The sequence below is a fragment of the Canis lupus genome, chromosome 1 (assembly GCF_048164855.1).
Source record: "Canis lupus baileyi chromosome 1, mCanLup2.hap1, whole genome shotgun sequence".
NCBI lineage: Eukaryota > Metazoa > Chordata > Mammalia > Carnivora > Canidae > Canis > Canis lupus.
This window is the reverse complement of record NC_132838.1, coordinates 28,046,842-28,061,996: the sequence shown is the minus strand read 5'-3', so window position 1 is coordinate 28,061,996 and position 15,155 is coordinate 28,046,842. Positions and strand designations below refer to the sequence as shown.

General features: G+C 41.5%; 1 protein-coding gene across 1 annotated transcript in view; it reads left to right on the top strand.

Moving 5' to 3' along the window:
- The first annotated feature begins 563 nt into the window (after window positions 1-563).
- The window catches only part of SGK1 (serum/glucocorticoid regulated kinase 1), a 109,858-nt gene continuing 95,266 nt past the window's right edge, over window positions 564-15,155 (top strand). The window contains exon 1 of the mRNA XM_072824275.1: window positions 564-720. Within this exon, the coding sequence (XP_072680376.1) occupies window positions 652-720 (69 nt within the window). The 5' untranslated portion in view covers window positions 564-651. The remainder of the gene's footprint in view (window positions 721-15,155) is intronic.

The following is a 15,155-nucleotide window of genomic DNA, read 5'->3' as shown; positions in this document are numbered from 1 at the left end:
CCAACAACAAAAAAGTAAAGAAATACACTATTAAAGTAGCCCTCCCGAGGGGTGTCAACTGCTCTCCGGTGCGTCCCAGCCCAAGCCTCCTCTCCCGGGCGGCTCAGATATTCGGGATCCTCGGCGCCTCCGCAGCGCGTCCCCCCGCCACCCCCCACCCCGGCCTCTCCGGCTCCCCCCTCCCCCGCTCCCCCGCTCCCTCCCTCCCTCCCTGAGGCTTCTGCTCCTTCTTACTCCTTCTCTCGGCTGCTTCACCGCAGCTCCCACCGAACTTGCGCGGCCGCAGCAGCCCTCCTCGGAGCCGCCCGCCAGCCGCGCGTCCCCCGGGCCGCCAGGTAGCGGGGGCGCGCACGGGGAGCCCCTCTCCGGGCCCGCCCGCCGCAGAGCATCTCCCGGGGCCGCCGGCCGCCGACGCCCGCCGTTCGCCGCCGCGATGGGAAGAGCGAAGCCACCGGCCGTGGCCACCGAGAGCGGGGAGAGGTTGCCGCAGTAGCGGCGCGGCGGAGCGAGCGAGCGAGCGAGCAAGACCCCGGGCTCCGCGTCCCGCTGCGCCCTCGCTGACTGTCTCCGGGGGGCGGGCGGCCGGGCCCCGCGGCACCCACCGGGCGCTGCCACCCTGGCTCTGTCGCAGCGAGCTCCCTGCTGTGGAAAATGGTAAACAAAGACATGAATGGATTCCCAGTCAAGAAATGCTCAGCCTTCCAATTTTTTAAGAAGCGGGTAAGGACAGGTTTTGTTCCTTTTGTTTTCTGCTCTTCTCGGAGACGCTCGAGTCGCTGGCCCGGGGTGAGCCCCAGGTTCTCTTGCAGCGGCCGGAGAGAAGGGCGGGCCGCGGGAAGCGTGGTCCAGCTGGGAAATATCCCTGCCTCGATGCCCCTCTGCGGGTGCGGGTGCGGGTGCGGGTGCGGGCGCGGGCGCGGGCGCGGGCGCCTGGGAGGACCGGGTGCGCTGGGCTGCCCTGGCGAGGGTGCGAGCGCCGAGGGGGCATTTCTCAAAGCCACGAGATGACGGGCGGTTTCTAAGAGAATTGGCCCCGGGTGCAGCCCCGGCTAGTACTTCTTCGGTCAGGGACCAATTCAGTAGCTCTCCTCTCTCGTCGTGGAAGGGTTCAACTTTTTCCACACCTTTCATTGACTCCGTTTCGGCTGATATTTTGCCGTCTTCATTGCAAGCGGCAGCGTCCAGCTTTCCAAAAACGTTCAGCCGGGAACTTGCCGGGTCTCTGTCTATGGTAAAAATAGCAAAGGACGACAATGACCTTTTGCAGAAATGATGGAATCCAGCATTTTAAATCCTCTATTTCAAGTTGCCTCGATGTTGCTCGGTTATGACTGCCTTTCTTTTAGCGAGAACAGTGGATGGTCTGAATCCAAGTGACAAGATGGGGTTATGCTGCTGTATACATTTATTCCTCCAATTCCTCCTGCTTCCATTCATAGCGTGAACATCACTTTGCTTACAAATGAGCAAAAGAAAAGGGGTGGGGGAGGTCTTTTTTTTGTGTGTGTTTCATGATAAACCCCATACATTGTGATGGTCACGCTCTGGTCTGTATAAACCGACAGATTTATACACAAGTGGGAGGTAAGAAATGAATGATTGTTAAGGGACCGATGACTGACACTCTTGTGGAGAGTTTCGTAAGCAACAGAACCTTCCTTCCACCCCTAAATGCCCTGTCCTATTTAATCCTCTAGGGCAATTCCATCAAAATGGCTCTCTCCATTCATTCTTCCCATCCTTCATTCAGATCCTCTCTGTGCTGTGCCTGACACAGGGTCCTTCATTTAACCCATCAGCAGAACACAGTGAATTCCATACTGGGCCAGGCTACCTTCCTGCACCAAATGGGCAAGCTGGGAAAGCCGTGCTGGCAGCAGTAAGTCAGGCCCAGCTCGAGGTCCAGCACTGGCTCCCCTTGACTGTCTCATTGATACGGCACAGCCTTCCCCCAACTCCATGGGCCAAAACATATGCATTAAAACCAAAGCAAGACCACCCTGTCCTTCCTGCTGCTCCTGGAGATCCCTCACTACTGAAGATTGCAGGCTGAAGCAAATCAAGTCCGTGCAACTTCTGAGAGCTCTGCAGTATTTCTTGGTTTTCCCTGTAGTCAAAATGCTTCTTTCCAAGGAATGGGCCCCACTCTGAAAACTAATCTCCAACAGCAAACAAATGTTTTGCTGCTAATAATAATTTCTTAAAATGTCATAGCCCATAATTCAGTGCTTAAACCCTTAACTCTGTTTTAATTAATTAATTAATTAATTAATTTAGTGGTATTGGTGGGAGTGGGATGAGGATGGTATTTTAAAACTCGGTCAGGGCAGCCTGGGTGGCTCAGCGGTTTGACGCCGCCTTCCACCCAGGGCCTGATCCTGGAGACCCGGGATCGAGTCCCACGTCAGGCTCCCTGCATGGAGCCTGCTTCTCCCTCTGCCTGTGTCTCTGCCTATCTCTCTCTCTCTCATAAATAAATAAAATCTTTAAAAAAATAAATAAATACAACTCGTCAGTTAGGTTATTTATTTATTTATTTTTAATCAACCAATTAGCTGTCAGGTAGAATCTTTTTAAGTGTTACTTATTTTCTTTGCTATCAAAATGCACTAATAGATACATAACTTACCGTCTGGTTTCTTTTTGCTTAAAAGCATAATTTACCCATCGTCTTCAGCTGGCACCTCTGTTGACCTTTAGTTTTGCAAAGAACTAGCTGCGGTTTTATCTGAGTATTTGGCAGGGAGTAGGAGGTCTATACCAAGATTTTCTGGCCAGCAGCTTCATCTACCTTCTAGAGCCTGGGTTTATCAGTTGCTGGAGATAGAATCAGAAATCCCCCTACTGGTCTCCTTGCTCCTCAAGGACGGCAAAATCAGCAGAATGTGACTTTGTAAGAAGTCATGGATAGCCCCAAAGATAAATTCCTTGATTCTTGTCTACTGGTATACAAATTCTGTTTTAAAAGCTCATTTCATTTTGTACCAGGACTTTTGCTTTAGGCTTTGCTCTTTTGTTTGTTTGGTTTTGGGGAGGTTTTTTGGTGTTTCATTATACCACCAATATTAAATAAATGTGTAAAACATCAAGACGATGCCAAAGTAAGTCCCACCTCTTCCCCAATCTCTCCCAGACATAACTGCTGCAACCATGTCGGTGTTCATAACTTCTAGCTTTTTTCTATGCATCTACATACACATTCATATCCTAGAATGTCTTCGTTTTCAGCTAAGAATAATCTATTTTCCCTTTCTTCTATTGTTGAAGTTCCACACATTGCTGCATATTTATTTTTAACCTAGATGGACAGTCTTACAAAGTGAGGCTTTGTTCAGTGCCCACATAAAACCATGAATAGATCTTGGGAAAAAAAAAAAAAACCCACAGGTATTTTAGGGCTCACGAGAAAGACTGAGGCTTGGACCCAAACTATGATTGCAGAAGGCTTGAGGGGTGCTCCTGCCACCTGTGAAACATTCCAAAGGGAGCACCAAGAAACTCACCAGAGGGAAATACCAATGACTTGCCCCATCATTCATTTAGAAGAATAAGTGTAGCTGCCATTTATCCACTGCTTCCTACATTCTGGAAGTTGAGGGCCAAGTACTTTACATATACAATCTCATTGAATCCTCACAGAAACCCTATGAAGTAAGAGAAATTATTAAATGTGCAGAGTGTGGCTTAGGGAGATTAAACATCCAACCCAAGGTCACGTAGCTAAAAAAGTAGCAGAGCTAAAATTTAAACTTTGTTTAACCCAAAACCTGTGTTCTTAGTCCAGACTTCTGATTGCAAATCATCCTCCTTACCTTTTTTTAAATTTTCCACCATAAAATCTTTTTTTTTTCCAAGTGAAATTTTATATTTCTATGCGAGGTATCAAACCAATAGAGGCAGCCGATCCTCAGCAGACAAGCTTCTGGAAGTTCCTTTTCAGCGCACAGTCTGAAGACAAGCAGTCTTGGAGCTATTCCCCCAAATCCTTCAGACTTATGCTTTCCACTCTCATGTCTTAAAAGCTCAACTAAATCAGCTTAATTTCATTTAGTTGAGACTTGCTAAGCTAAACTCCATAAGAGTTCTACTTTCAATGTCTCCATGTTAATGATAAGTTCGCATTAGATGCCTCTGGATTATCTTTTATTCTCAGAGTCTGTAAAAATTCACTTAAAATGAATGGGGAAATGTCCTTATCAGTTTTATTTGCACAATCCAAGAGCTTTAAAAGTTATCAGTTGTGCCAACGATAATCCATTTTCATGGATTTAAAGACCCGTTCATAATTTAGATTCTTGCATTATGACTCAGAAAACACAAACAAATGGCATGGTCTTCAACTTGATAATCTTCTCTGGAAATACATTAGGTGTGTATAAAAGACTTCTATAGCCATAATTATATTGTCTTCTGTAAAATTTCAAAGAATATCTAGCCATATAAAATTTTGGAGAAATTGACCTCCCTGTTTTAATGATGAGGAGACAGTATCAGGAAGGTGAAGACACCTGCTCAGATTAGAATGGGGCTAAGCACTGCTCACTTGTAGGGTTTTCACTCTTAGATCTAGTGTACTTTCCTCCTCATCATGACCTCTAACTGGTTCAGTGCTTCATGCCTTTTCCATTTGTTTTCTTTTTTTTCTTTTTTTTTCTAAGATTTATTTATTTATTTATTTATTTATTCATTCATTCATTCATTCATTCATGATAGACATAGAGAGAGAGAGGCAGAGACACAGGCAGAGGGAGGAGCAGGCTCCATGCAGGGAGCCCGATGTGGGACTCGATCCTGGGACTCGATCCTGGGACTCCAGGATCACACCATGGGTAAAAGGCAGCGCCAAACTGCCAAACCGCTGAGCCACCCAGGGATCCCCATGTCCATTTGTTTTCTAAACAATAGAGTAGGAACAAAATCTAGCTCTTGTTTTCATAGAATTAACTGCCTAGTGACCAACTTTGACAAGATACTATTGTTTTGATGCAGTATTTCATGATTTTGTGCATTTGAACAATTCCATATGTTGTATTGTTCTTTAATCATAACAGATTTTAGAATCACCACCACTTATACAACACTAGCTTTGCTGGGCGCTGTTCTAAGAGGCTTAAGTACATTACATATGTAAATTCTCACAAAAATCCCAAGGTAGTTGCTATTGTTACCCTGATTTCACAGATGAAGAAACTAAGGGGCATGGGGATGGAGGAAGTAGTCCTAAGGCACACTGCCAGTTAGTGGCAGAATCAGAGTTTGGATCAAAGCACTTGGCTCCAGAGCCCATAGCCTTAACCACTGCCCACCTTGTCTGTTGGTGTTAGCCAATCCAGAGTGGTCAGAAGAGAAGTGAAGAGGTATGACTGCCCTAGCTTCCTCCTCCCTGTAAAAATGTCAGGGAACAAAGCAAAGGTTTTCAGCCTGGTTATGATGTTTACCCTGGCAGAGCTGAGGGGTAAAATTTAGCTCCTCTGAAGTGGTTATTCTCCACCACAGTTCCATTAACAGCATTCCTTTACGTGTATTTCTCTTTACTGTTCTATTATGTCTGCCTAAAGCGTTGAATTGGAATGATAACAAATATCCTCTTCCTATGTGAAATGCTTCATGTCTTCCCAGAGGGCTAACATTTACTGAGCTTTTACTAAGGGTCAGGCACTGTTCAAAGCACTTTATTAGTGTAATCCTCAGAATCACTTGATTATGCCCATTTTACAGCCAATGCCTGTCTTACAGCCAAGGACACTGAGCTTCAGAGAGGTTGAGTAACTGGTTCAAGGTCATAGTGCTATTAAGAGGGGTAGCAAAATTCAAACTCAGGAGGTCAGCTGTAGTCCCACCAATCTTTACACCTACATCTCTGGCACACACTGCCATAATGCTAACGCTGTTTCAGGGTTGACTCTCCCCATTGGAAACTACTGTGAGGATGATCTAGAGACGATTTTGTGGGGAGTTTTTGGCCATAGCTATGGAGAGTTAACATTTTCCAAGTGACTCCTGAGGGTAGGAGGAATATTTTCCAACAAATCTGGTCTCCAAGATATATTTGATCATACTTCCTGGAACCATGATGGAGACTCTACTGGCTTCTACTGTGCTTTCTTCAGAGATTGCTAAAATCTGATTTGGAGAGTCCTTCTTGTGTGAGCTCCAACAGCATAGTACATGGTCCTACTCACCCTACACTATAACATCAGGACTATTTATTCATCTGTAGCTCCCACAGGGCAGGAAGGTCCTTAAGGACAGAGAACCCATTACCTTGTTCACTATGTTTCTAACTTGTCAAAGCAAATTTGTTAAATGAAAGTATATACAAAATGAATGAATGAATCCTTTTGTTAACCTGTCCCAAAGTCATCATCTTGTCCTCTTCCTCTGCATTTTTCTTCCTTGAAACAGATTCATGACTTAGAAGTCTAATGTATTCTAATTTCCTCTCTGTTTGGATATAGATTATAAATAAATGAAAACTTTGAAAAATAACTTAAATCTGGTTCAAGAACAAGTTGGTACTAGCTTAATAGTTGACAGGTCCTTAGGGAACCTTGATCTCTTCTTGTTTGCTGCTGCAATGTCTACTCCACAGCCTCTTTTCTGTAATGCTTTTCCTGTTGGGTCAATCGAGACAGATGTAGTAAGACTGACTAATCTCTAATACAACTATGACTTCAATATTATATAGTACTTGTGTTATTTATTTTCCCACCCAGAATTTTAAAAAAAAATCCTTCAAAATTATTATTGTTCCTCATTTTCCAATGTGGTTTAGGAGCCATGGAAGATGAAGGTGAATTTGAACCCAAGATGCTTTTTCCACTTTGACCACTAAGTCCTTCGGGGTTTGACCTGGAGCAGGCACAGGTTTGGCTGGCTGGGTATAGCTATGCCAGGGAATTGGTCTCCAATACTGCAGAATGCAGGAGAGGTGCCATCCTCATGTAGTCCATGTTTTGGCACCCTAGCAATTCTCGAGAAAGCCCTGTGCTAGTTAGGCTCTCACTCTGCAACAGCGCTTGGGAAATATTTTGAGTGGAAAGTGTAGCAGAGTTCCTTGAAAGTTTTGTTTTTTGAAGAATTAGTGCTAACGTGCTGGTGCCATATATAACACTGGAGTAAGAAATATTCTGAGCTCGCCCATATTTGATGATCTGTAAATGCTTCACCAGATAGAGCAAAACCAAAATGGGGGTGGGGAGCCATTGAAACACATGTCCCCATCTGAAGATGTCGGATTATAAAAACATAAAGGGAAGAACTGTATGAGAATTGGATCTATAGAAAAATTTAATTAGTAATTTAGGTCAAGCTAAAAATAGTTCACTAGAAGAAATACTGTGGAGACAGATTTTTAAAGTGTCTTTTTTTTTTTTAAGTGCACCAGTTTTAAATTTCAGCAGTAAGTCCAAACAGTTAAATAGTAAATACTAACATTCTTGACATTGGCAGATAAGGAGGAAACTCCTGACTTACCAGTCACTTGCTGGCTAACCAGAGCCTCAGATCCCAACTTATTAGCTTGTCTGAGTGTAGACTCATTGGCTTCTCATCAACACCACAATAAGGACCTTTATTCTTTCCATAGGGTTTAAGAAAGTTAAATTCACAGGGCACACGGTTTCCCCAAAGAGCTTTAACTGAAGGAATATGCACAATGTCCCTGGAGGTCCACATTCCTCCTGTTGGGAAATCTGCTCTGGCCCTCATTCCCAGGGCATCCTCTTGGCCCAGCAAGGAAAAGGCAGTTGCAGTGATATACCCTGGTCCTTGGTCTAAGGGCCGGCCTCGCCGGCAAGTGGCCAGATTTCCCTGGCAGACTGTAGAGTTAGGCTGCAGATTTTAAAAGATTATATGTGGGAGGAAGTGGAGAATGAGGTGGGAAGAAGACAATAGGAAAAGCAGACCAGACAAGTTGCTGCTCTGGCTTCCTTGTGTAGCTGCTCCAGCATGTGAAGACAAGATTAGTATTACAGGTTTTTTTTACTCTCACACCTATTGCTTTGCAGCCTTCTAAAATGATTTCATAAGTATTTACAACAAAGGGAGATGAAAATCGAGGCTGTAACTAGGGCGGTAGGAGAATCTTCCCCTTGGTAGTGCAAGATGCCAAAATATTACTCTAATTGCTTTACAGAGCCTGCTGTGATATTTTTCTGGGAAGAATCCACTTAGCTATTTTTATAGCATTGGGATCACCTTGATCTATTTTCCCTTCCTAGGTCAGGGTATTCACCCAAAATGCCATTAGCTTGGAGAAATGACTGACCATTTCGTTCTTCTCCTCCTCTTCTCTCCCCTCTCCCCTTCTTCTCCTCTTCCTTCCCTCCCATACCTCCTCCTCCTCCTCTTCTTCTTCTTCTTCTTCTTCTTCTTCTTCTTCTTCTTTTTCTTCTTCTTCCTTCTTCTCCTCCTCCTCCTCCTCCTCCTCCTCCTCCACCTCTTCCTCCTCTTCTTTTTCCCTCTCTCTCTCAACTCTAAAGGATAAGTTCACACCAAGGTAAAAGATGCAAAAGCCTGAAGTAAAATATTCCTAGATTTGTATCCTGTAGAAAGCCAAGAACTCTTGTTCCTCTAACCCAGTGGCTATAAGAAAATCTTTCTATTTCTGTTACAGTGAGCTCAGCCAGGATGAAAGACCACCACACATCAAGATTTTTGGAAACAGCAAGGTGAAATGGGTCCCCAAATAGTTAGAACATTTTGATATCAAGTCCATGTAGGCCTAACATTAAAATATACTGAGGAAAAATATTAAAGTTTGAGAATTAAAAATAAAGAAGAATATATATATATATATATATATATATATATATATATATATTTTCAGTGTTTGTTAGTCACAACTATACTCTTTTCCATAGAATGATCTTTTTGAAAAGTGACCAAATTTTCTTTGAATCCTGAATCTCTCTGGATCAGGATTAATTTGGGTTATGTCACAGAAAAAAAAATTATGAGAAAGAAAACTATGAGTATATAGCTTTCAGGGTGATTAAAAAGATTGAGGTAAGGCCAAGTAGCACAACAGTGGAGATGTGGTCTAGAAGTGAACACATTAAAATGAACTTTCTAGGGGCAGCCCTGGGTGGCTTAGTGGTTTAAGCACCGCCTTCAGCCCAGGAATTGGTCCTGGAGTCCCGGGATCGAGTCCCACGCTGGGCTCCCTGCATGAAGCCTGCTTCTCCCCTTGCCTGTGTCTTTGCCTCTCTGTGTGTGTCTCTCATGAATAAATAAATAAAATCTTTTTTTAAAAAAATGAACTTTCGGGAACCCTGGGTGGCGCAGTGGTTTAGTGCCTGCCTTTGGCCCAGGGTGCGATCCTGGAGACCCGGGATCGAATCCCATGTCGGGCTCCCGGGGAATGGAGCCTGCTTCTCCCTCTGCCTGTGTCTCTGCCTCTCTCTCTCTCTCTCTGTGACTGTCATAAATTGAAAAAAAAAAAAATGAACTTTCTAGTCTCATAGAGTTTCTCTGAAACTAGGAATATTAACTCCCTGAGGGGAGAGATCATGTCTGTTTTGTTCACAGCTCTGTCTGGTACTTAGTAGCCACTCAACAAGATATGTTTAATGAATCAATAAAGAGACATTAATCACGGGGTTTGGGGAGGAGGTGTCATGTGTAATTATGATATAATTATCTTTTTAAGTAAAAAGGATTTTGATAAAGAGAGGAAGTAAGAATTAAAGAAAATCTTGTCATGATTTCCACTGCTTCTAAGTAGTGCCATTTGCATTCCAATAAATAAAAGTGTGAAAGAGTTATGCATTAATGAATGAATGTACTCTTAAAGCAGGTAATGCAGTGACATTTTTGTTTAGTTAGACTTTGCAAAAACTAGATTTGAGCAATAACCTCTAAACTGGCTTCTATTTTGATGATTAGTTTGGCATTTTTATAATATTAGATGTAAATAATTTCTAAAAAATTTGTAACAACTTGAAGGGCTTGATTTAGGAATACTCAGGTCTTTTACTTCAATTGTACTGATTAACAAGAACAGGTGAGTGGAAATATTAGTGACTTACTGAGTAATATATTTAATGGAATGATAAAGCTTAAGGAGTTAAAAGATATCAAAGAGGTCTATGGCACTGCATTCATGGAGGGAAATTATAGAATTTTGAATCCATCTTCAGGTGAGAAGTAAGAAAGTGTCTAAAAACTATCTTTGATTCTCACTGGGAAATAAGAGCTGTGCCAGTTTGGTAAGCCTGCCATAACAAAATGACAGACTGAGGGGCTTGAACCACAGAAATTGATTGTCTCACAGTTCTGGAGGCTAAAAGTCTGAGATCAAAGTGTCAGCAGTGTTGATTCCTTCTGAGGCCAGGAGAGAAGGATTTCCTTCCAGCCATCTCTCCTGGATTTGTGGATGGCTGTCTTCTCCCTGCATCTTTTTTTTTTTTTTCCTTAGGGCTTATTTATGTTAGAAAAAGAGAGGGAGAGAGAGAGAGAAAGAGAGAGAGAGCATGAGTGAGTGGGGGGAGGGGCAGAAGGAGAGGGAGAGAGAATCTCAAGCAGGCTCCCCTCTGAGTGTGGAGGACTCGATCCTAGAACCCCAAGATCATGACCCGAGCCAAAACTAGGAGTCAATGCTTAGCGGACTGCACAACTCAGACACCCCTTCTTTCTGTATTTTCATATCCTCCACCCTCTGTAGGTATCAGTCCAAATTTCCCCTTCTTATGTCGACAACTTATAAGGGACCTTTATAAAAACACCAGGCACACCTCATTAGCAGCCAACTTCTATTAACTTGATTACCTCCATAAAGATCCTATCTCCAAATACATTCTGAGTTTCTGGGGTTAGGACTTTAATATACAAATTGGCAGGGGGGAACATAATCCAACTTATAAGAAAGGTTTTCTCTTACCATCATAGTTTCACTTATATCTGCAATGGAACATCCCCAATAGAATGGGCTCTCAAGTAGAAAGTTTTGCTTTGTCAAAATTAGTATTACTAAGTTCTGGGAAACAAAATACTGCAGAAAATCTCTAATACTGGAAAATATCAGGCGAGACAGAGGTTTAAAAGGCAAAAATATCTTAATTGTCTTAAAGATGATAATGTGGTAGAAGCGGGGAGAGAAACAATAACCGGAAAAATATTGCTGCTAAGTTTTTATGCAATAAAGCTTGAGGAGCTAGATGGCTGATGGAATGTCTACTATAGCACTTAAGAGCTTACAAGTAAATAATAACCATGTGTAAATGAACATCTCCAAAGAATATCAATATAACTTGTTCCTCTTTCAACCACTTGAACTTAAAGATTAAGTGTTACATAAGAACTAGGACCCGGCCCTAAGCACAAGGACTTCATTATCAGCTCTGGCAAAGGGGTCATATTATAGTCAACTTTTCCATGAAAGGGCCCACACCTTCTCACATTGCTGGTGAGGAGGTGGTGAAGCCATTGCTAATAATTAGTCTTCTAGCATGAAATGAATCAGGCATTTGAGAGTAACTCTTCAGACTTAATCTCAATCAGACAGAATTCCAGAATATGTAATTATTTTTCCATCCCATATCTTGACAATTAGTTCTTGCATTATACATTTTATTCTTTTCCAAAAATCAGAGCAATTAACATTTCTAACAATGCTTTCCTTCCTAAAGTCATTATCTTCCAAAAAGCAGGTTCAGCCTTAGTGTTGAAACTCTTTTCGGTGGAGAGGGGTGCATGGAGGTTTCTCATCATCAATAACCAATATTAATTTAACACTTGCATGTGTCAGGCATTATGATAGAAATGTGAATGTAAGATAGTATGTTTTCCTTCACAGTTCCCATCCTACCCTAACCCCAGGAATTTTGATCACATCTCCCTGTTGTATACTCTTTGTAGCTTCCTGTACTTCTTTTTTTATGGCATCTGCCAATATTTAATCACATATTGGTATAGCTATTTAATAAATTTCCTTAATATTAATTAATATCCTCCTAGACTCTGATCTTTTCAAGGGCTGGGGCTTGTGCGCTCTCTTGCTTACAGTGATATCCTGAGAGCTTGTCTCCTGGAGCATTATGAATAAAACCTATGGAAACAAAAAGATAGGAAATTATGAAATGGTGATTTAAGGGGGAGAGAAGAAGTTTTTTCAATTTTATTGTTTTTTAAATTTTATTTTGTCTTAAACAGAGACAGATGCTAAGACTTCAAGTCTGAGACACGTTATATTCCAAATGGCATTGCTTTTGAAGTCATTGTCTCTTCTATCATTTACTGTTTCTTGTGAGTAGATGCACATAATAAATTGCTCTCATAATTTAGCAGTAGGTTAAAGATTTTTCTTTTTTTTTAAGATTTTATTCATTTATTCACAAGACACATACACACAGAGGCAGAGACATAGGCAGAGGGAGGAGAGGCAGGCTCCATTCAGGGAGCCTGATTTGGGACTACAGGATCATGCCCTGAGCTGAAAGCAGATGCTGAACCTCTGAGCCACCTAGGCATCCCAAAATTTTTCTTCTCTGAAAGAAATCACATTTAGCATGGTATAATCCCACAGGTTTGCCTCAGTTGCCAGGAAACCCAAAGCTAAATTTAAAGGTAGATTTCAAAAAAAAATAAAAAAATAAAAAAAAAAGTAAAGGTAGATTTCAGTGAACAATTTAGACAAATCTGTAGAAACATCTTCTCAGTTGCTAAATTTGGTTTTAGTCTTGTATTTTTATTTTAACTCTCTTGTTATGCGTATCTTGTTGTAAACTGCCTCAGATGTTTTCAAAAGTAAGATAGCATATTATACTAATGCATTGCTATAGTGATAAAACAGCAAACACAGAAGAAATCTAGTTCTAAAATGTAACGTGCTTCTCTACTAGCTTTTCTTCTTGAAAATATTTGACTCAGACTAGATGAAATTAACCACTGGACCAGAGCTAATTTTTAAACTGTAGGTTTATTATCTCAGATGTAAAATGTAAGCCATTTGCTCTCAAAGTAAAACTATCGGAATATTTTTGGCTTGTCTCCTTAAAATATATTATAATACTCCAAATCCAGTCGAATGGTACTAAATTTGTTATCTATGGTTACATTACAAAATAACCCAAACTTAGTGATCAAAAACAACCAATTTATTTTTCTCATGATTCTATAAATTAGGAGTTCAGGTTGACTCATTAAGATGGTCCTGCTCCATGTCATGGGCTGGGTTATTCCTCTACTGTGTCATTCCTCTACCCCTACAGGTCTAGGCTGGGCCAGAAAGTTCCCGAAAGCTTCACTCTCCTATCTGGAGCCTCATTGCTCCTCTTCTGGCCTCTTTCTTTCTCTATGTAGCTTGAGCTCCTTCACAGCATCACACCTTAAGGTGGTTGGATGTAGAAGTCGTCTGGCTTCTGGACGATGTGTTTCAGGAGAATGGTGCAAGCTGCCCATCTCTTAAGGCTCTGCCTTGGAGGTTCTAGTGTTGTTTTCAATGCATTTGATTCATCAAAAGAGTCACAGGTCCAGCTCACATTCAAGAGAAGGAATAAACTCCACCTCTCAATGAGAAGAGTACAAAGTGAAATTATTGGATTTTTCTATTGTTTCACTAAAACATAGCATAATTTTCCCAATTGTTTCCAGCCATACTGAATTAATCTATAAACTTTTATAATCAAAGCATTTTCAGTTACATTCATTAAGCAGAGACACACAAACCCCCATAGGAGAAAGATACTAAGGACTCCTAATATGGGAACAGACAAACCCAGGTGGACTCTTACCTACATTACTCACAAGCTTTGTAACATTGGGCCAGCTATTAAATGCTCTTACATGTATTGGCTATAAAATGGGTTTAATAACAACACATAGCTCATAGAACCATTGAGAGGTTTAAATGAAAGAATGCATGTAAAGTATTTAGCTCTCATGTTTGGGACATATTTAGCACCCAAAAACGTAAGATATATCAAGACAACCTTAAAATTATGGCTTGTCCTTTTAGCTTACCATTCTACACTTTTTGTTATGGTATAAGGTGTGATTTTACTCATAAGGCTACTTATAGACATGGTGCTGTTGGACCTCTTTGCTTTTGGATTTTATTGTTTAAATGTCATTTCTCAAAAGAGTTCTTCATGGTCAGCAGGTTTACACTTTTATTGAGTCATTTAGCGGTTCCCAGAGGCTTAGGAACTAGTGACCATAATTAATTTCTCTTCTATAGATACTTGTCCCTAGAGCAACTGCAGTGGTCTGGCTTCATTGCTGAAATAGTACTTCATTTGTACAGGATCTCATTAAATCAAATGATGCCAAATTACTCTACTTTTTTGGAGAAGAAGGGAGAGGGAGAAACAGATACCCAAACCCTTATGTCCAACATATGATCACTTATTGAGATTCTATCTGAATTTATTTATTTTTTCTCTCTGAATTTAAAGCCAAGTCTTGTTTTCTAATCTGCCATGCTCTATCAAGTCAAGACTTGGAATTCATTTGCATATTCAAAAGCGTGGCCTTATAACTTATCAACACTCTGAAATACTCTTTAAAATCCTCTTGCTGCTCCACTTTCATGAAAATATTTCCTATCAAAGGCTCAAAACTTATATTGCAGGGCATTCCATCCTTCTTTTTAACTCTAAGATCAAGTTGTTTCATTTGTGTTTCCTTTGTTCCATGGACACTTATCTATCCTTTCCTTACCTTTCCCTGTCTCAGCAGGCCTCCCCAGGGACCACTCCCTTCATGAAAACTCAGCTGTGGCTTCTGTGGCTCAGCACTGTCCAGATTCTTCTCTTACCTCTGAGCTACTTCTTCATTTCCTTCCAGCCTCCTCCCATTCTATCCTACTTCTAATATGGGAGTGGCTCAAACTCCAACCTTGGCTCACTGGCCTCTCTCCTCTTATCATCATTTTCTTTGTTTTCCCTCTCACTCCAGTTCTCCATCTTTCTCACTTTCCCATGCATTCTTTCCTTTCCCCTCCCCAGCAACACACAAGTTCATACATTCAGGCTTTATATCCAATCTGTAGCTTTCTTAAATTTATCAGTTAGCTGAATGTCAAATCTTTATTCCCAGTTGTCCACTTGATGTTCCCATTGAAATGTATCTTGGACACCTTAAACTAATCCCATCTAAAGTTTGAACTAATTCCCACCTAATTTGATTCCTTTCCTTATTTTCCCCATCTCAGT